The sequence below is a fragment of the Sinocyclocheilus anshuiensis genome, unplaced genomic scaffold (assembly GCF_001515605.1).
Source record: "Sinocyclocheilus anshuiensis isolate Anshui unplaced genomic scaffold, SAMN03320099.WGS_v1.1 scaffold2053, whole genome shotgun sequence".
NCBI classification, from domain to species: domain Eukaryota; kingdom Metazoa; phylum Chordata; class Actinopteri; order Cypriniformes; family Cyprinidae; genus Sinocyclocheilus; species Sinocyclocheilus anshuiensis.
Genome location: NW_015558795.1, coordinates 340,923 through 362,895, shown reverse-complemented (window position 1 = coordinate 362,895; position 21,973 = coordinate 340,923). Strand labels below are relative to the sequence as shown.

General features: G+C 40.3%; 1 protein-coding gene across 1 annotated transcript; it reads left to right on the top strand.

Annotated features, from left to right (window-relative positions):
- The first annotated feature begins 1,781 nt into the window (after nucleotides 1–1,781).
- Nucleotides 1,782–16,144, top strand: LOC107681514 (V-set and transmembrane domain-containing protein 2B-like). Its single transcript, XM_016477830.1, has 5 exons — nucleotides 1,782–2,660; nucleotides 3,045–3,232; nucleotides 3,949–3,978; nucleotides 4,875–5,277; nucleotides 15,233–16,144. The coding sequence occupies exons 1-5, from the start codon at nucleotides 2,588–2,590 to the stop codon at nucleotides 15,319–15,321; spliced, it is 783 nt and encodes a 260-aa protein (XP_016333316.1). The 5' UTR covers nucleotides 1,782–2,587; the 3' UTR covers nucleotides 15,322–16,144.
- Nucleotides 16,145–21,973: the final 5,829 nt, after the last annotated feature.

Below are 21,973 nucleotides of genomic sequence, written 5' to 3'. Positions count from 1 at the left end.
GTGTGTGTGTGTGTGTGTGAGTACACACCTTTACATCCATAAGAGAAATGTTCAAATATATGCACTCTGAGCTCATCATGAGTGTTTGTTTGTGGACATACATACCAAGAAGGAGTGTATTCATCGAAAGCATTATGCTCTGTAAAGGTTTGGATTGTGAATCGAAAGGTAAACACTGGCACTAGTCTTGTTGTCAAGGACAAGCAGCTGACCATCTTAACAAAAATACAAAAATGAGGAGCGCGATATTATGGAATGTGCAGCAAAGGGAAAACAAAAACATCAGTCGTGCTGCCTGGGTTAACAATGGATATCTGACTCTCTTATAAAATATATTGGGAAATGTTGTCAAAGCACTTGACTGATGAGTATCTTCCTACAACAGAAGGACAGCTTACTGTTCAATCCCTTTCTGTCTGATACTCAGCCTCTTACATTCTCTCGATTTCTCCCACTCAATCTCGTATACTTTCTCATCTTGTTTTTCAACCACATTGAGCGCACTTACATTCTCTTTCTCACCATCTCTTGAGCACCAATACATCAATAACGGGCAAAAGCCTAATTTTAATAGAGCCCTCACCCCATTTCTCCCTTTAACTCTCTCTCTCTCTCTGTGTGTCTCTCTCTCAGATTCTCTCTTCCTTTTCTGTGTTGGTGAAGTGCTAATGGGAGTGTAGGGTTGAACAAGTGCTACATTATTGGCAGGCAGGCAGCTGGGAGGGAGGGCTGTTTTAGGATTCAGCCAGAGAAGCACTCTGCTGCACAAGCCTGGGACTCCAGGGACAATGCTGGATTAGTGGTCAGATATGGTGACACATCGTTCAATTCCATGTGAATGAATATGTTTGTATTTGACTTGTAGCACACATGTCTTACAGCGTTAGAATATGGATCTACAAAGATCTTGCTAATGTCTTAATAGCCTTTATATACAAGTCATACTACTAATAATAGTTATAATTATTATTACTAATATTGTTATTATTATTAAGTATATCAATATATTGCCTGATATTTGGCCATTTTTTATTTATCTTTTATAGCTTCCCAGCTATTTTGTTTGTCTGATTTTCCATGATTAAACTGTATTTATTTATACATTATATTGTCAACTGACCGCTTTGCTCTCTAGATCCAAACTGAGACCAACAGACACCTGCAGTATCCCCGCTTATGCAGAATCTCGTTAAGCACTGAACACTAATAATAACCACTATAATTGTGTTCATATTTATAGAATAAGAGCTGAAAAGGATGAAGACTGAACCCCTTCTTCCTGGAATCCTGTGAAGTACAGGCTAAAGGAGGTGTGCAGAAATGTATTTTGACTGCCTGCCAGCCCTATGATAAATCCATCTTTTTATTGTAACTGTGTTTTGGAACATACTGAAGTAGTGGCTTCTGCTTTAATATGGCCATTAGCTGGTGCTAGCAAGTCGTTGGATGGTTGACCATGTCTCCGAAATCAGTTTGACCAAAATGGTAGCTTGTGTGTTCCTGATCCAAGACGGTCTACCACAATGCTCCAACTAATGACCATCTTAGACTAGCTAGAAACCAGCATGTTCCAAAATGGATACCAGCTTAATCTGGATTTTCCATCTGGGAGGAGAAGAAAGACAGATTACCTCGATGGTATTATTACCAGAGGCAAATGATGGGACAGAAATAGATTAAGAGTGACCGCCTAATCTGAGGTATCAGACTTTCATATTAAAACGAAATATTTATGGTCATGACGCGACGCCTGCTACTTTAATGGTCGCTTGTTGCTCTCGCAGCGTAAACCGCATCAGTCGCCGAAGCGCATTTTATTTTCAGTGATTTGCTTTGTACGTCCGCTGGTACGATTTGCCTCTTATTGGTCGAGCCGTATGCTGATTTGAGAGACAGAGACGGTTAGTTTGCACCCAAACCCCGTCAGTCTGTCAGTGGTCTGGAAATGCCAAAGCGCCTCCTCGCTGCTCACGCGCTCACACACAAAGCAGAGGGTTCCGGTGGCGCGAGCTGGAACGATCCACTGATGCCGCTTCTTCGTTTAGGTGCTTAACTGCTCCTTAAAAACGTCGAGGGAATCTCTTGTCCTCCGACGTTGTTTTTTTTTTTAAGTTTTTAGTTTTTTTGGTTTGCGGGTTTAGACACAGGATTGTTTTGTGATGGGTGGTGGAAACGAATCACGGATTTTTTCTCTTTTTATGGAGACCAACGTGAGCAGATTTCCTACTGTTGAAAGCAAGTTTTATCTTGATAAGAAGCCAATTGTGGAACAGAGGATTCTTTAGGGGCAACGGATACTTACTCAAGAGAATAACACTTTTCACACACAGTTTTCCCAACAGAAAGGGGGTTTTCTGGTCCGCAACATTGGATTTTACATTCTGTTTAACTGACGCAGCATCGTTTTGGAGTATCTTATTTGGAGATTCCAGTCATTTGGTTCTACATTTCGGGAAAGAAACTATATCTTAAAAAGAAGAACCCCGGACGAGACGAAGTTATGCAGATGCCAATGAAATAAACCCTGTTTCTCCAGGTCAAATGACCGCTTCCACTCGTTCTCCAATCTGACCACCTTATTTATGACATGGAAAAACGGGCACTCCACAGCGTCCTTTATTATTTCATTCTGAATGCGCCCCTGCTATTCTGTGTAAATGGTGAGTAAACTTGAACAGATTTTCGTCTCTCCCATGTTGCGCATTTACTCAGTACGAGCAGTCTGTTGCGATTCTGTTAGTTTTCCTCTTTTTACTGTGCGTCTTTTTTAATGTGAAATTACTGCATTGTTCTTGTTTAAGTTTCATTGTTTTGTTTTTCATGCCATATGGATGCATATTAAACCTGTTATTAAATACTCTGAATACTGAACATACTCCCATCTGAACCGTAATATTACAGGCTACTAAAGCCAAATGCAGTTCATAACAAAGCTTTTAAAACACAAAATATAAATGTGTCATCTTGAATATGTGCCTTAGTGAATCTATTTGAGGGGTTTCTTTTAACCGCACTATCTGCTGTTGATGTGTTTTCTTCATAAGCCACATTTACTGAAGTGCCCAAAGATGTGAGTGTCGGTGAGGGCGAGGACATAGAGATGCCGTGCGCTTTTCGAGCTGTCGGAGTCTCGCCGTTCTCTCTGGAGATTCAGTGGTGGTACATCAAGGAAGCGGCCCCTAAAGAGCTCGCTCACGAACTGCAAATTAGCGCTCCGGCCAACAGAGCCAAGGTAAAGGGACTTTCGTTGTTCTCAAAGCCGCTTGAACACATACTATTTCCGTTCAAGTTCTTATTGGAGTCGCACCAGTTGTGCTGTTTGACGGCCGCAGTGGGATGTGGCAGGCTTCACGTGTCTAGGTGCGTCCAGTTGGATCTCCTGTGATGAGCGATCTCAATTAAACGCACTGAGGCGATTAATTATTAATTTATGTAGTTGAATCAAGTTGGGTTGTGTGTCTGTGGGTGGGCATTCAGAAGAAGAATAGGATTGTGATGTCATGCTTAATTATACAAAATAAATAAATAATAAGTAAATAAATGTCACAAGGTGTTACCAAGCCCTGAGATGGTTCCTTATAGAGACAATATCATAACTGTCAATTTCTGACTGACAAACCAAACCAAAATTAAGTCTGCCTTTGCATCTCAGCTTTTGTCAATGGACCTGAAGGTCTCCTATATTGAAAGTGACATATGAAACACTAGATGTCTGTTGAACCAGTAATATGAATCCTGCCATAGCCATATGAAAGATACCACAAAACAGCATCAGAGGGAACTGTCGCTGTCCATGGTGTTAATCCAAACGAATGGCCCTCTCGTTTATTATTAATTGTAAGGTCTTTCAAGCGTCAATAAAAGTTGCACAGTGATATTGTGACATGAGTAGCCTAATTAAACTACTCATGCTGGCTACTCATGTTGTTTTGATGTGATCTTTTACAGGTTGCCCACCGGGACGCCACGAAAATAAGCGTGAGTGTCAATACGTATTACACTAACCGTATTTTTGATCATAACTTTTTGCAATGCTTAGTAGAATCAGGATCTGCTTGAAGAAAGAAACGAAAATATGAATGAATATAAATAATTAATTATTAATGATAAAACGCTATTGTGACATTTCTTCCCCTATACTGCTAATTGGGTGCACACAGATCTGTTGATATTTCAGCTGCCATTTTTGTAAGAATTAATAATGATTGACGTCTTTCACTGGATTTGCTTTGGAAACATGAGGAGGAAACGTGCTTTCGTTTTTATAAAGGTCAAATAAATAAATAAACAGATAGATAGATAGATTTATATAAAAAACGAAAACTATTTAATAAAAACAACTAGTTCTATAGGTAATTGGGACTCATTCTTGTGAAGTTGGATTCACTCAAATCTTACTGCGCACGACTATTACGTTTGATAGACTATAGTCTGCGTGTGAGATGTGAATTGTTTTTCTGTAATGAATAAAGTGATAAATAATGACAGTCAGCTACTTATGTTTCGTAAATGGAGCGTTTGAAACGGGTCCTAACGCAAAGTTCTAGAGCGTACTGTTGCTATGGTTACCTCCCCAGCGAACGCAAGTTCGAAAAGATTTATTTGGCTACAGATGAAAATATAGTACTAATTTGATTACTAAAAGTAGCAACTTACTTATTATAGGCTAATATCTGGAATGTAGCCTGTAAATGTACTTTTGTAAGACTTCCCAACAATGTGAGCGCTAACCAGCCCCCACCCCCCATAATTCGGACATGTTTTATTTAGTGGTAAATAATGCGAAAAAAAATGGCTAATGAGATTTGGGCTGCCAAAACTATGATGTCAACAAAACCTGTTGTGACGTGTTATTTATATCTCTTGGTGAACAGACGGTAAGGGTCCAGGGCAACGCTATTTCCCACAAGCTCAGCCTATCGGGTGTGCAGAAGGAGGACGAGGGAGTGTATGAGTGTCGGGTTTTGGACTTGTACTCTGATGAGACTCAGGAATACAAGGTGCAGGCCACTCTGCGCGTGACGCCGCGCGAGGGAATGCTGGCCGAGGAGGCCGTGTCTCACATCCAGAACCGATGGCCACTGAGGAACAGCAACACAGCGACAGGTGGACGGGCCACTTCTGAGCCGGGCCAGGGTCAGGGAAAACCCCGCATGCCTCCGCCGGTTGGAATAGGACCCGCTCCCCCTTCAACGACTACGACGGGCTCGGCAGACAAGTCGTCAGCTTCGCCACGGCCGGGCAATTCATCTATCCTGAGACAACAGCACGGATCCGGTGAGTCACAGTGCAACAGCGACACCGAGCGGTCTAGAGAGGGAAAATAATCAGGCGTTCAATGTTTGATTGTGTGTGTGTGTGTGTGTGTGTGTGTGTGTGTGTGTGTGTGTGTGTGTGTGTGTTAATGGAATTAATGTTTCAAGCCAGGACCTAGCACTATAGAATGTGGTGTGCACTATAGAATGTAGCTCACAATGCAGAACATTGATGTTTATTCAATTACTGATATGTACAGTCTAGGCATTTCATTCTAATATTATCCCCATGATACAAGTGAATAGATTTTGCTTTTGACATACCGTCTGTGTTTCCAAAATGTATGTGTGTGTAATGGGAGTAGGCTATTAATTTTTGTTGCTCTGCCGCTAAACCTCACCCAAGTATAATTTCACTAATCCATTTACTGGTATGTTTATTAGGCTGTTTTTTGCATATGAACCATAGGCTGGCCTCCACAATGTAGGCAACATTTTTTTTTTTTTATTATAGTGAGCTAATGATGTTTTATTTCTTTATCCATAAGCCTAACCCTCCTGGAACACTGCATTTATAGATTTTCATTAAGACATTATTTAGTATGTTTATTAAGCTGTTTTCCTCATGGGGACAGTTGGCTGCACCCCTGAGGATTGGTGATTTCAGGTTTTGCTATCACAGTGAGGACATTTGGTCGCCACAATGAAGGCTGTTGTTGTGACCCATACACACTATCGGTGAAGCACATCTCAGAATAATCACATTTGCTGCAAGGTTTAATTTGTCGCCGTGCCATATCAAACCTCTGTCTGCTCAGTAGGCAGTTGAAAATTGTGTGTGTGTGTGTGTGTGTTTTATGTGTGTGATGCTTTATCTATCGTGTACTCTATATTCTGTGAGTGAAAATGCAAGAGATAAAAGCTGCTGGCGACACCATGTCTGTCTTAAGCAGGAAGTGCCGTTGCGATCTGTCCAGCCTCAGCGCATCAGTCTCAACCCTTTTTTGTCTCTTTATGACCACGGTGCAGTGTGACAGAGAGGTTATCAAGATATCACCTTGTCTCTTTAACTCTTGCTTTGAGGTCAGGGCCTCTATTTATTGGGGGCTTCATTGGGGATTTAGAGGGTTGGGTGTGTTCTGACTCTCACTTCTGTCACCGCAGGAGTGATTCCTGCAGACAACGGAGGGCGATTACATGAAGTCTCTAGCTGAGCCAGAGGAGTTTGTTTGTGGCAGGGATGCATTACCCTGCAGTGACTTCTAAACACTGTGGACTATAGACTGATACAGTGATGTTTACAGTTATAGTGGACTATAACTGCGCAGTGAAGTCTCATGAGAGACCCCTGTCAACAGTTGTCTTCTAGGACTTCAGTGGTGAGCAAGAACAGATAGCATCCTGTTCATTCTATTTTAGAACTGTAACAGTTCACTTTTCATGAAAATATTAAGTTAGATTTTAGATTCTCATAACAAAATATTTATGTTTGACAAGCCTGATCAGGAAAGTAATCCTATTATGTGTAACATTTATTTACATTAAAAAAAAAAGTTTCTAAAGCATTTGTAACAATAGTGCTGACTAGAACCCTTTTTTATAAGGTTCCATAAAGAACCATGTCTTGAAAGTACTATACAGAATTTTTAATGGTGTTATAAGTACAATTTTTAACAATGGATTATTTTCATCATTAGTAGTGTATTTATATTATTAATGAAAGTATTATTAATATGATTTTATATCTTATTTATTAATATTGTTTTTGCATCCCTATATCTGCCTGGTCTTACAATATCTAAGCCTCTATTAGAGTTTAACAGAAAAAAAACAACAACAGCATTTTATGTCAATTAGGTAATTTTTTGACATATGAAATTGTTGCAAAAATGACAGTGCTCTAACAACATTTATTATCTGAATATTTTAATAAATGACAATTGACAATGAACATGAATAAATACATTAAAAATTACAACACAAAATGGAAGCAGAAAATAGAGAAAGTTCCACTGAAATATTTTCACAATCCTCTATGATGCCTTTAAAGTGATAGTTCACCCCAAAAAAAAATATATATGTCATAATTTAATCACATTTGAATTGTTACAAACCCACATGAGTTTTCTTTTTCTGTTGAGCACAAAATAAGATATTTTGAAGAATGTGGGTAACCAAACAGTTGACGGTAGCCATTGACTTCCATAGTACGGAAGAAAATGTTATGGAAATCAATGGCTAGCGTCAACATTCAACTTTTACTGGCCCCAAACTTGTAGCATATATATTTGATGATATTTGTTTGATACAAATAAAAATAATTCATGCTTTTAAACAGTCTACAAAAAATTCCATGTGCAAACAGCATAAAAATGTAAAATGCTTATTTTATTAAGTAAATGTAGCTTTTTTTTTATGCAACATTTCTTGATAAAGAATCTTAAGCAGAAGGATGCATTTGATCCTATATGAAACTGCGGCACAAGCTGTTTTTGTACCATGACATCCGTGTATATATATACACCCATGTTTGTGTGTGCATGTGGGAGTGACTGTATGTGTGCCAACATGCTCAGCCAGCCCTATCTTTAGTGCAGCCAGACATGGAGGCAGCCATTTGGCGAGCATGTCGGACATTAAGAGGGCCAGTGCTCTGATCCGCCACGGTATTGCATTCCAGGCTTTATTTATCTTTCTATGGTTATTCTGCCGCCCCATTCTTTATTGTCCTCTCTTTAGAATAGATTAACTTTTGGCTTGTCATACTTAATCATTAATTAAGCATATTTATAAAAAAAAAAAGAGGAGAATGTTGTATAATTTGGTCATTTGCCTTTGTTAGGAAATACAAGTCATGGTTTAAAATCGTCAGTGCTAGTTTCTCCCTTATTTGATATTAATTGCTAATATGTGTAAGATTTTAGATTATACATATTACTCGTCTGAATGCGAGGGATTTTTAAAGGGTCAGGCAGATTGATTCAAATGAACCAGCAAACCAATGCTAGTCACTCTGTCATGTGTCAGTAAATGCTTGAGCACATTTAACATTGACAGAAAGATCTCAAATTTGTCTTTTTCCTCTTTTAGGAGCTCTGCTTTTGTCATTGAAGTGAGAAGGTTAAAGAGTCATCTGCCACATTTGAAGGATTGCACCTTTCAGTTCTGACCACACTATCAGCTTTTGAGGAGAGAAAGAAAATTCACCCCTCGCTGCTCACACTCACTCTCTTTTTCTGTCATACACGCATACCTCCTCTTTAGGAAACATGCATCTGTCACTTTTCCACAATGTCATCTCATTGAGTGGCAGAAACAATTAATATTAAAGGAATGCCACGGGCGGGAGCTGATAAGCTTGGCCTTCTACACGCTGTCAGGTGCATCGAATTGCCTCTTGCTGCTTTCACTTCTTTTATTTGTTATTTTTCTCAGCAGGGCTGGGTGGCATGTCTGTCCTTACCGGAAAGAGCAGATTAAATCATTGCACTGTTGAAAATGGCCCACCAAATGCCCACCAAGCCCAAGAATAAAAAACGCGGGTCTCTGAGGAACAGCTCATGTCTGATTGCCTTCTCATGAGTGCGTCAAGCATTAAAATGTGTGTTTTGCAGACGTGCTCTATAATTAAATGTGATTTGTGGTAATGCTTACTGGAATAAGACATTGTCTCAGCATGCTGTTTGTTTAATTAATTCAGAAACTCATTTCATATTAATACCACTGCTTCCTGATTGTATAATTAAGCTTTGTGGTTGCCCTTAGGTTAAATTGACGTTAAAATACTTTTCACAAAGATTCAGCAGGTTAGATTAATCTAATTACACAACTTAATTTTAAGATTTACCCTTACATATTCCTATTTGCGTCAGAAAGGGGGGCAGGAGAGGGATGACACTTTTCTTCTGTGAAAAAAACAAAACAAACAAAAGTTTTCTTATTTGACGTTTTTTTTTTTTTTTTTTTTTTTTGGAGCAAGACTAATTAGTTTGAAAAAGAGGGAAAGAAATACAATGAGAATAGAAGCACAAACTGGCTTATGCAATCTCTACCCACAATGCATCATGCCACCTCTGGTGACCTGGCGTCCTTGATAATTTTATATCACTCCAGCCGCACAGCTGTTTTAATCTAGTCTCTGTTTGTGTGTCCGTGTGTTTTCTCAGAACTCAGCGTTCCCTCTTCATCTCAATCTGGTTATTTTGCGTGCATTATAATTATACAGAACACACGTGTGACATTCCTGGTTCAGTTTTACTAACCTTTCAAGCACAATTTTGCCTCCCACACATTTTGCAAACTTAAAACACCTGTTATCAAATTGCGTTCCCCCTTGAGAGCAAACACGGGGTTGTGGTGGTGGGCTGATTGCGTGCTTGAAGGGAGAAGCCTAGTGTTTAGTGCTGCTGGACAGCTTTCACACTTAACCGATGAGCCTCATCCAGCTGCAGACCCCCTGCCGCAGACATCTTTTAACTGGATGTGTTTGTGCATTGTCACTGTGTGGGAAGCACTTCAGCACTCTTAGGCGAGTGTTAATTGTTTCATCTCTGCTTGTGTAATGTTGGGACACTGTGCTTAGTTGTGTACCTGCTGACTCCACTAGGGAAATCAAGGGGAACATTGTCTCAAACTAGCTTTTGTTTGGCTACATGACTCACACAGACAGACAGACAGACACACAGACACAGAGAGAGAGAGAGAGAGAGAGAGAGAGAGAGAGAGATGAAGGTAAGCCTGAACATAAAGTATTAGAGCATGAATAATAGATGTGTGATAGCTGGCTAAAATCGGTGTAGAAATAGGTTTAAAAATGGGAGGTGACAGAATAAATGGAGAAAAATAAGACAGCTTCATGACTCATTGTCAGCTATTTCAGTCAATGCAGTGTGTCCACCGTTTGAACTTAAACTTGATAGAGACACAGTTTGTTCATTTATTAATTTCATTTACATTAAGGACGTCAAATTAAGGGAACAATGAACACCCAAAATGGCAGTATTTCAAATATAGTAGCCAACCTTGTTGGCAAAGAGTGTTTTCACTAACTCTGCCCATAATAACTCAGACAATCCCTTAAGACAAACAGCATGTTACTTCTGTTTACAGGTGTATTGAGAGTGTATTTGTACATAGAGTAAACAAGATGCTATTTGCTGCAGTATCTGCCACTATTTAATAGTCAAACCCTAATCCAAACCCTAATCCTAACCCTAACTATTTAGTAAGTACATGTAGTTAATTAATATTACTCATTACTTAAATGTATAATTACACTGTGACAAGGACAACTTAAAATAAAGTGTAACCACAATTTGTTATTGCTGGTTGTGCCTTCTTTCAGGCCCGGTTTCCACCTAGTACTAAAATTTGTTTTAGATGAGCCAAACGCAAGTGATCAGCCAAGATGCATTACTGTTTCCATCTGGTCTCCTATGACCAGTTTGGATTTCATCGAGACACTCCCCTCTTATTCCATCACACTCTATATTGCTTTCATGGGAGCGCTGAGTGTGGCAAATAGTATTGAATGAACGAACCCATATTACATGACTTGTTTTGGCTCACTTGTTTTGGTTGGCTTTGTCACAAAACGTCCCAGAACGCTCGTGTGTTAAGCTGCGGTGAAACTAATGAAATTTCATGGCAAAAAAGGTCCACTGTCTGTTGCCAATAGTGTAGCGATCTGTAAAGCACAGCTCACACAGAAGTCATTTTCAAACCAAGCTGTTTTCTGATTTAACTTGTTGCATAATTTGCATAGTGAAATATTTTGCTCTCACACAAAATTTGTAATTGTGTGGATTCCTATTGAATGACTGGATTTTGGCCACACACACACAAAAAAAAAAAATTGCAGTACAGCAGTAAATGTGACTGCACTTTTAGACAATAAGCAGTGCTTCACTATGATCTGGGACGCATCAGGATGGATGAGCATTTCCACTACAAATGCAATGTGGTCACATGCATTTTTACTACCTCCATATGTGTTTTCAATGACCTGATTAAAAAAGACCCCATTTTAGACCCCATTTCCAACCTCTATTTTAGTGCTGACCACTTGTTATCATATCATGGAAAATGCTGGAACTACGTCACAGAAATAGAAACCAAGAAACTGTCTGAAAATATGCTTTTCATTTTAAAAACAAAATCTCTGTTTAAAGTGCATACCTTTTCTTGTTTGTTGCCTTTTCATACTGCATCTGGTTAAATGTAAATAATTTAAATAGCTGCTGCCAAAACATAAATCACATGGTGTAACATTTAAGCAAAAACATATTGTTTGGATGTCTTTTCATAAACGTGAAATGGCAAAAACAGGTTAATTACCAGTATGTATACTGAGCGTGTTGGCTTAGTGTGATCAATAATCCCTCTTTTTCAGTCATTCAGGCTTAAATCTTCTTGTTTGCTGAAGCTCTGCTCTTGTCTGGTGGGAATGTGTGTCACCCTACTTTTCTTTTAAGCTATCTTTTTTATATTTATAGGCTTACTGTATGTGAAGATATCATAATTGCACTGCCAGTTTGATATTATAACTCATTATAAATCCATCAGCATCTTAAGCTCTTGAAACGAAAAATCATTTGCAGGTGTCATTGATTTACTATATCAGCCTCTGCATTCACAGGCATGCTGGGGCAGCCAAACGTATGCCTGTAGCTTATAAAGCACGGTTTTGACAAGCCATAGTCAATTGGATTTTGAGGTGTGTAGAGTGTGCTGCTGAAACTCTTATTATCCCTCAGAGGGAGAGGAACACGGCCTCAGCTCAACAAATATGATCACACGGTAACCCTCTAATCCTTCATCTTTAGAGTCCATTGCTTCTGATCTCCCAGTGGGCACTCTAGGGCCATTATAGCTCCGCGTAAGAACACCTACTGAGATCAGAAGGGAGTGAAAACAATTGATAAAAGCAAAAAGCAACGTGACTTATTTTCAAACATTCCGTAATGCAGCAAGAACACTGCAGTTATAATACTGATATCATTACCAATATAAAATGATTCAGAAGTGGGCTGCACATGGATCAGGACGGTTTCCCATCATTAAGATAATCATGTACCCTGCATTGCATCAGGAGAAGCTAATGGAGAATGTCAGGTCATTTGTGCTTGGCCCGAGGGCTGGACGCAAGTGAATATCTCTGTGAGCCAATAGATTTAAGAACAGGGCCAGTTAAGAAAATTCTGCTTCTTACAGTGACTAGTCCACATGAAAATGCAATCTCAAGGTTGTGGCAAGACCTGAGGCAGGATGCTTCATGTAGCATATAGTTAAAAGAGTGAGAAAATGGGCAATGGGAACAAATTACCCAGAAATGAATGTTAGAGTCTAAATATTCTGCATGCAGTCAGTCTACTGAGGACGTGCCTAAATTCTCATATTACTTAAATATCCTTAAAATTCAATTTAGCAGAACTAAATGATTCAGATAACTTGCCCTTATTGGACCAGCATGGATTATTAAACAAACAACTTGGGTTTTTGCGGGGATACGATTTACCTTTCCCATTATAATATGTCCCCCACACGCTGTATGAGAACCATAATCCCTGAAAGGTTATAAAATGTTCTTAAAAGTGACACTGACCCTGATCACTGGGGTGTGTTCATTAAATATGTTATTAAGCGAACAGACGGATTAACGTCCTTTTCTAGAGGGTTAAATGAGGAAGAGGAGGAGATTACTGATGGCATGTGAGTAATGAGCTGGACACAGAAGGCCTCTGCGTCGATGTTGACTAATTATTTCCACAGCAGTCAGGGTCATGACTTTGCCATTTTAGCTGATTTGCACGTCTGTACGTGTATTCACTTACCCTTGTTTAGTCTAATCTCGTGTGTATCTAGCATGTCCCTTGGTAAGAGATTTTCTTTGCGTGTGGAGTGACATTTTGAAGGACGATTTATGGAAGATCCTATGGTTTCATGCCCACAGTAGCTTCAGTTTTTAACTCTTGCCCTACCATAGATGTAATTTATTACAAAAAGCTTCTCCGCCATTAACGAGTTATTATTCAAGCAATGCATGTTTTCACGGTTAGATCTGTGTAAAATAGGAGTGGACAGAAGTTGTTTACACTCAAGTAAGCTAACATGATATGACTGCGTAAGGTCTGGAGGTGTTGATGATGGGAGAAACTAAGCTTTTCTAAACGTTTAATCAACTGAACTAATTGCGTTGCAAAATGATTCACTGTTTCGAAGTGCTCAAAGCATCACACTGGTGAAGTCTGCTAGACAGAACGGTGTAAATGCAACAAAAACCCAAAAATCTGTAATGCCATTAAATACGAAGTGTTTGGCTTGTTTTGTTTTATGGAGAGCTTGGTTAATCAGGCCAATTAGAGACTAATAAGTGCAACTCTGCCTTTTTGTTATACATCTGACAGAAAAAAATTTATAAAATAGATCCAAGATTCATACAGTAGGTTCAACAAAACCATTGAAATTTCTAAATGTTTTCAAACGGTTACAATGTAACAACGCATTGTCTACTGAAATAATGTGACATTTGCAGTTTGATACATGCTCCAAGTCACTGCCTCTAAACGAATTGAAAGGTTTTGAAGCTTCACAAAGCAGTGTTTCAAAAGCGCCCATCACCAGCTGATGGACATGGACTCTGATAATTCATGATTTGATAATTTTTCCGATAATTGTTTTCAAAATTCACTTCTTTTTTATGAAAATTATGGCTCTGTACTTTCTTTTGATATATTCACTGGTTTCATATTCATACAACTAAATATTCTGGAGGTCATGAAATATTTGTGAATGAAAATGCTGGAAACTTAAAAATAACATTCTGGCAGGAAAAGAGCTAAAGCTATGTCCCAGTGATTCAGATAGCAATACTAAAAGAATAAAGAGGAGAAGATGAATGTTTCTTTATGTCAAATCAAGAGTAAGCCCTGCTGTAATGTTTGACTTTACAGAAAGAGCATGAAATTGAACCACACCGTTTTCCGACCGCCCTGCACCAACTCAACCAACCATGCATCCTCTTCCCTCTGCAATAATGATGATAGAAGAGAGGAAGCAAAATAAATGTGGCTTCTTAAGACATGTGGACACGCTCCAGGAGCCCACTGTAAGACATGCTCCTAAGGGCTGGTGTTATGTCGCGCTAGCTAGCTGTTCCTGTCACGAGGCGGCCTGGCACGCCATGCTAATCTGCTCGGGATGAAGGGAGAGTAAGTGTAAAGGAGCGCTGTGAGAAATGGCCATGGGAAAATCAGAACTGCAGAAAACAGACGGCCGTTTCACACTCTAAAAGTCAGCGGCGCTGCAGCCCCGTTAAGCAATGAATCATTACCAGTGTGTTTATGTCTTGCGTACATGTCTATATTGGAGGGATGTGTGATCTAAATGTATCCTTCTGGCATTTTCTTGTGTTTGTTGTCTGAAACACAATCTGTTTCTATGTTCTGCTGTGCCGTTGTTGGCTAGCACTCAAAAGGCCTGTGGACTGCTGTTTTGCTGTCAGTCACAGAGAGGAAATGTCATGTAGTTTCCACACGAGGGCATGTAGCTTACATTGTAGCCCCTATAGGGCTCTTCTCTGCATGTGTGCCATTTTTTTCAACATCTCCAGCAGCAGAGCTGACTGTGTTTTGCTCTTGTAAAGTGAGATTGTTAACTTCGATGGAGGAATGAGGTGATAAGAGCAAAACTGCTGAGCAGTCGTTATGAAAGAGCCATTTGAAGGGATTTAATAATGTGAAATATGGCCCACATGCTGAATCAAATTTGGATGCAATAAATGTCCTCAGACTAAAAGCAATGAAAATGCTGTTTTTCAAATGAATGCTAATGTTCTTGGTAAATGAATGTTTGAACAAAAAACAAAAACGGATGATATTTGTTTTATTTTAGCGTGCACTGTGATCTAACAAGCATTTCTGTATCTCTCTCTCTCTCTCTCTCTCTCTCTCTCTCTCTGCTGTCGCTGACATTTGCAGGTTCCGGAACCATGGTAATCACTGAGCCACTCCTTTACATCACTCTGCTGATCTTGCATAAGCTCCTCCCCTTCCTGTTTGCCTACTAAGAGACCACAGCCAAACAACTCGCAATGATTTCACTTTATGTACCAAACGAACAAAGGGGAAATATAACTACGTATATATAAATATATATAAATATATCTACCATTATGGCACATCACAGTGAGGGATGGGATTTGACTTTGAAGAAAATAAAAATATCAGAATAATAAAGAGAAGGCCATTTTGTTTTCTGGGACTTGTGTAGAAGATCTGTCCAGATTTGGATGTAAAATGGATTCTATAAGAAGCATGATGAAAAAAAAATTATAATAAAAAGGAGTCTATGTGAATTAGAGCTTCACAACTGTGTCATACACACAACTGGCATCCATAAACGCTGCATTCAGTTTCCAAATACTAGTGTTTGCCTTGCTAAATGCATGGCTCTCTTAATTTATTATTATTGTTTATTATTTTTATTTTTATTATTATTTCTGTTCTGTTTTTTGTTTTTTGTTTATTTTAGCATTGTTCTTATTGGAGTACCTGCTACTGAATCATAAACAACTTGGTCTTTTGAGATTGCGTTGTTGTTTTTTTGTTTGTTTGTTTGTTTTGCTTTTTAATCAATTAATCAACCTTTTTTTTGCATGAGCTGTACAGCTGTCTCATTTTTCATTTCATTAATGTGAAAGAAGGCGCTCTCTCATGTCAGTTCTTTCTACAAGACTGTGTGTAATACTGTGTATTCAGTTCCCTCACATCTGATTCTGAGTTCTCAAGTATTTTGTCTCATAATGTATAAAAATGCAACCTTATATATTTTGATCAAATAAGGCACATGTTACCATAGTTGTTGTTAGTCACCTCTAATAATGTTTATTTTTATTAATGGTGGTCAAGATAAGACATTCATTTATAAAATTTAAAAATAAAAAAAAAGACATTGGTATGTTGCCAACACAATTGAAATAAAAGCTGTTTCTTTTAAAAACAAAAAACTAGTTCTTTAGGTTTTTACATCTCAAAGGCACTTTATTTTTTTTTTATTCAAGTGCACTAACACCAGGCAGCTGCATGACGGCAGTGTCTCGGCTAAACACTCCAGCGTCCCACGGGTGTCATGAGCTGTAATGTATTCTTCACAATAGCATAGGCCCAATTCCAGCTGAAAAACACATTACTCTCGCTAGCATCTCCAACTGAGCACAGCTGGCGTACAACTCACGGTTCATTTCATTAGTCAAATGCACGTCACCCTGTCAAATAACTCTTAACTCTCTGCTGCGGTCTTCACTGAACCCTGCTCCACTCTCTTCCGCTCTACCTAAACACATCTCCTGATGAATGGCAGAGGCATTGTTCCTTTCTAAAACACTGCATTCTATTGTCTTAATGGAAGCCTGCGAGGCATCACATAACAAACCAGCCTCTCACTGACTCAGACATTCATTGTGTTTATCGCCTGCAAGTAACTGACTTTCACTCACTTTGAATTTAGCATGCACAATGAAAAGTCATCTTCCTTTCAATGGTATAAATAACCATTTATACAAGCATAAATGGATCAGACGAGTAAAAATGAGCATTCAGCGAGTGAGTCGCCACAATATTAGCATTTTTCTTTTTTAAAATGAAATGAGCCAGGTGGCTTTTATTCTTCATGGTGAAGGTCTCTCCTCCAATCAAATTAATGAGTGTTTGACATGGCCATTTGTATGTGTTACACAACACCCAACGAGGCCCTGAGTGCTTTCCCCACCACTGTAAATCATTCCTCATTCAAGTAAACTAACACAGCTCTCTCTTATTTCCTGTCCTCATTCCTTCCAAAATCCACTTCTCATGAAAACATCAGAGATGGGCTGCAAGATCTGGCTGTGGATGCTAGACTTGATGCAAGTGCACTCTCATGTCAGACACAACAACTGACAATAGCAAAAGACATAGTGATTATAATTGCTTTGTCAGTGATTGATTGATTTATTTGCAATTTTTCTATGGCAACATGAACTTTCAATGAAACAATCAAAATGATAAAGCAAAGGGTTGCTTGTATATTTAATTGCTCTTTTATAGCTCAGGAGAACTTTTTCTCAGATATTTCGTCTAATCATTTTTCAGGAAAAATAAAAATAGACAAAAATTAGAGCATATATGTAGAGCTATACACTGAACATTCACAACATTAAAACCACCTGCCTAATATCGTGTAGGCCCCCCTCGTGCTGCCAAAATAGCTTTGATATATTGAGGCATGGACACCACAAGACCTCTGAACATGTCATATCGTGTCTGACACCAATACATTAGTGTTGTGAGATTGGACCTCCATGGATCAGATTTGTCGGTCCAGCACATCCCATAATCAGATTGAGATCTGGGGAATTTGGAGGCCAAAGCAATGCCTTAAACTCTTGTTCCTGCACAATTTTTGCAGTGTGGTGGGGAGCGTTATTTAGGCCACTGCCATCAGGAAACACTATTGCCATGAAGGGGTGTATGTGGTCTGCAACAATTTTTAGGTAGGTGGTATGTGTCAAAGTAACATCCACATGAATGCCAGGTCCCAAGTTTTCCCAGCAGAACAATGCCAAGAGCATAACACTGTCTCCACTGGCCTGTCTTATTCCTATAGTGCATCCTGCTGCCATGTATTTCCCAGGTAAACAACACACACGCACTCAGCCATTCACCTGATCTAAACATGATTCATGAGAACAGGCAACCTTCTTCCACTGTTTCAGTCCAGTTTTGACACTCATGTGCCCACTTTAAGCGGTAGACTGTCACAGTGCTGCTGCTACTGTGTCGGAGCGAGGAGACGTAGGAGAATACAGAAATACTTGACTTTATTTACACACACGTAGCCAGGACCCTAAAGACATTTAAGACTAGACGCAAGACTCAGGAAAACAAAGGGCTAATAAACACAGGGAGAACTGAAACAGGTGGGGTAATTAATCAAAAACCATGGAAACTAATGAGGGAACACCTGAAATCAAGGAACACAATCAACACGAGGGAGAAACTAGGACACATGGTAAACATAGAGCACGTTGGGGAGGAAAACAAACACACAGTCCATGGGCGTGACATTACACACAGTCCACGTGCCACACAACATCCAATGGGGAGGGGGGTGGGTGCTCTGGAGGCCCCTCAGGACATGCTTACATGGGACGGTAGGCCTCCAGAGTGGTACCCGTTCCGAGAACTATGGCAGATCAGGCAGACCAGGGCGCCATGGCGGAGCAGGCAGACCAGGAAGCCATGGCGGAGCAGACAGTTCAGGAGGCCATGGCGGAGTAGGCAGTTCAGGGAGCCATGGCAGAGCAGGCAGACTAGGAAGCCATGGCGGAGCAGGCAGTTCAGGGAGCCATGGCGGAGCAGGCAGACCAGGAAGCCATGGCGGAGCAGACAGTTCAGGAGGCCATGGCGGAGCAGGCAGTTCAGGGAGCCATCGCAGAGCAGGCAGACTAGGAAGCCATGGCGGAGCAGACAGTTCAGGAGGCCATGGCGGAGCAGGCAGACTAGAAAGCCATAGCAGAGCAGGCAGTTGAGGGAGCCATGGCGAGTCCCCCCCCCCCAAAAAAAAAAATAATTGTGGAGAATATCGGCTTCTGAGGCCCTCCGTGGGCCTAACTCGGGAACTGTGGCCCTCCCTGGGCTGGACATGGGAACTGGAGCCCTTTCAGGAGCGGACTCAGGGGCGGGAGCCGACACTGGGGCGGACTCAGGGGCTGGAGCCGACACTGGAGCAGACTCAGGGGCTGGAGCCGACACTCTCTTCCTCCGCATTCTCCCTTTATGAGCAGAGGTGAAGGAGATTGCTGCTGTCAGCTGAGGGCTTGGGAGAGAATTGGCCGGCAGGCTTGACAATGGAACCACCGGCGAGCCTGACTTCGGAACTGCTGGCGGGCTTGACTTCGGAGCGGCCGGCGGGCTTGAGAGTGCAGCGGCCAGCGGCCTCGATTTCCAAGCGGCCGGCGGGCTTGACTGAGAGGCGGCTGGCGGATGGGACTGCCGAGCGGCCGGCGGGCTTGACTGCGGTACAGTGGGTGGCGGGATTCCGGATCGAGATTGGAGACTCTCCAGACACCGGATGACCGCCTCCTTCCAATCGAGGTTGGTGGTGTTTGGGAGTTCCGTTGGTTGATGGTAAGTGATCCCGAGCCGGAACAGTGTCACAAGGCTCTCTGCATCGAGGGAGCTGGCGAGGGCGAGCGGCACGAATGCCTTCGCGTAGGTGAGCGGGGTCAATGAGCATGGCTCGTTCATCCATATGCTGCTGCTACTGTGTCGGAGCGCGGAGCAAAGGAGCGAGGAGACGTAGGAGAATACATAAATACTTGACTTTATTTACACACACGTAGCCAGGACCCTAAAGACGTTTAAGACTAGACGCAAGACTCAGGAAAACACAGGGCTATTAAACACAGGGAACGTAATCAGGGAGAACTGAAACAGGTGGAGTTATTAATCAAAAACCATGGAAACTAATGAGGGAACACCTGAAATCAAGGAACACAATCAACACTAGGGAGAAACTAGGACACATGGTAAACATAGAGCACGTGGGGGAGGAAAACAAACACACAGTCCATGGGCGTGACAAGACAGGGGATATCATGGGCATTCTGACCGGTTTGAAGCTGTGCAGCCCCATGTGCAGTAAATGTCAGTGCACTGTGTGTTCTTACAGCTTTCTTTTATGGCCAGCATTGCGTATTTCATCAATTTGAGCTGGAGCTCTTCTGGGTGATCGGACCAGGTGGGCTAGCCTTCGCCCTCCATTTATATTAGTAAGCCTTGTGCACCCATGACCCTGACACCGTTTTACTGGTTGTCCTTGCGTGTACCACCTCACAAGACTTGCCATTTTGGAGATGCTCTGACACACCCTCATCAAAATGATTCCTTGTCAAAATCACTCAGATCTTTTTCACTTGTCTACAGTACTTTTCCTGTTTTCATCACATGGAATTCAAGAACTGACTGTTCACTTGATGGCTAATATATCCCAAACCCTTGACAGGTGCCACTGTAATGATAAAATCAATGTTATTCAATGTTATTGTGACTGATTAGTGTAAAAGCTCAAGTTATTTTGTTTTGAAAGAATTTGATTTTATACTACAGCATTTTTTTTAATTTTCACTCAGAAATTGCTAGTGGATTTCATAAGTAATTTGTTTTATTTATTTATTTTTTTTTTTTTATTTTTTTTTTTTTTTTTGAGTGATTATACAAATCTGAGAACAATTTGTGACAGATCTCCCCTGATATTTGAGGAGTCACATATGAGTTTACAAGAGTGGTTATATTCGGATAAAGATCTGCAAAGCAGAACACTTCTTTGCTCTCTATACCAGTCTTATTAGAGAAGCAACTTGGATATGAAATAGATCTCATTTATTTTTATTTTCCTCATATACAGAAAATAAATGCTTTGATTTTTGATAAAAACAGATAAGAGACAAGCAGTTAAATGCTGGTATTCCTGGGATTTTGAGCATTGTAGATCAAAAACAAACAGTATGGTACATTACAAAGAAGATTTCCCTTGCATAGGCCTATACGATATATCCATTATTAAAGCATGTTTAATCAGAGAGTCAAAAGGTCATATTACACTTGTGGTAAAAAAAAAAAAAAAAAAAAAAAAGGTTTAGGAGAGGTTAATACTGTAGGTCCAGTACTTAACTGTGATGAGTTTGCTTATGTAAGGTGATATAAAATTAGCTCTAGATACACAATGCACACAATATTTAAGAACCATATCAAAAAATAAAAATACATTTTTTTTTTTTTTAAAACATGTACGTCCTACTTGGTGTATCACAGAGTGATGGCTTTGCTGAGCTTTTTGCATGCAATGAAAAGTAATCAAATAATATGCATAAGATTCTTGCTTTTATAAGAACTTTATGTGTTGTTGATGGACAGATGGTGAGATGATAATCTTGGCAATGGACTAGCCAAGGCAGACATTTATGTTTCCACACAAGAAATGCTAAGACTTACAGTAGATAAAGACTTCAGAGCAAGGTTTACAATGCATTCATTTCATAAGCCAGTTCTGCCCATTAATCAGCTGCACAGGATATTAGCCACCCCCTCCTAAGGACACAAAGGAAAGCGCCTGGACTGGGACAGGACACTGGGATCATGACTGTTTCATTTGTTTGTTTGTTTTTCACAGGTGACAGTCAGCACACGTTGAGATGATGCATTAGGTGCCAGTGACTTTTGCCCTCAGAATCTCACTTACACTGAGGATGATAAATCCCTGATGCAATCTGTATCAGTCTAATAAAGCACTACACAGAGATAACCAAACAACATGCAGAGAGGTGTTACCAATGAAGTAAGAATAAGCATAATGCCAAACATGGTCTGCTGCACTGTCAGTTGGAGTGACAGTATCAGACCCCATCACTAATTAACACAAGCCCATCAGCCTGACCACAACCACAACCACAGCCATTCAAGACTAAAACATTTCTGAGGACTCCTTTTACCTACCTCTACCTACTTTTTTGCGAAACTCCAAAAAAACGTACCTTTACATACAACTTACTGCAGTTCCCGGGTAAAATAAATACTAGTGGCAGTAAAACAACAACAACTTTTAATCCTTTACACACAAATTATGATTACAGGGACAGGTCATTGATTAATAAAGACTTTTTGTGTGGTTCCTTGCACAAT

Bases quoted from the DNA above. Each gene is read 5' to 3' on its own strand.
- LOC107681514 (XM_016477830.1), top strand. From the start codon at position 2,588: ATGGAAAAACGGGCACTCCACAGCGTCCTTTATTATTTCATTCTGAAT. The intron at 2,661-3,044 runs GTGAGTAAACTT...TTTCTTCATAAG, and splicing joins CCTGCTATTCTGTGTAAATG to CCACATTTACTGAAGTGCCC. The intron at 3,233-3,948 runs GTAAAGGGACTT...GATCTTTTACAG, and splicing joins CTCCGGCCAACAGAGCCAAG to GTTGCCCACCGGGACGCCAC.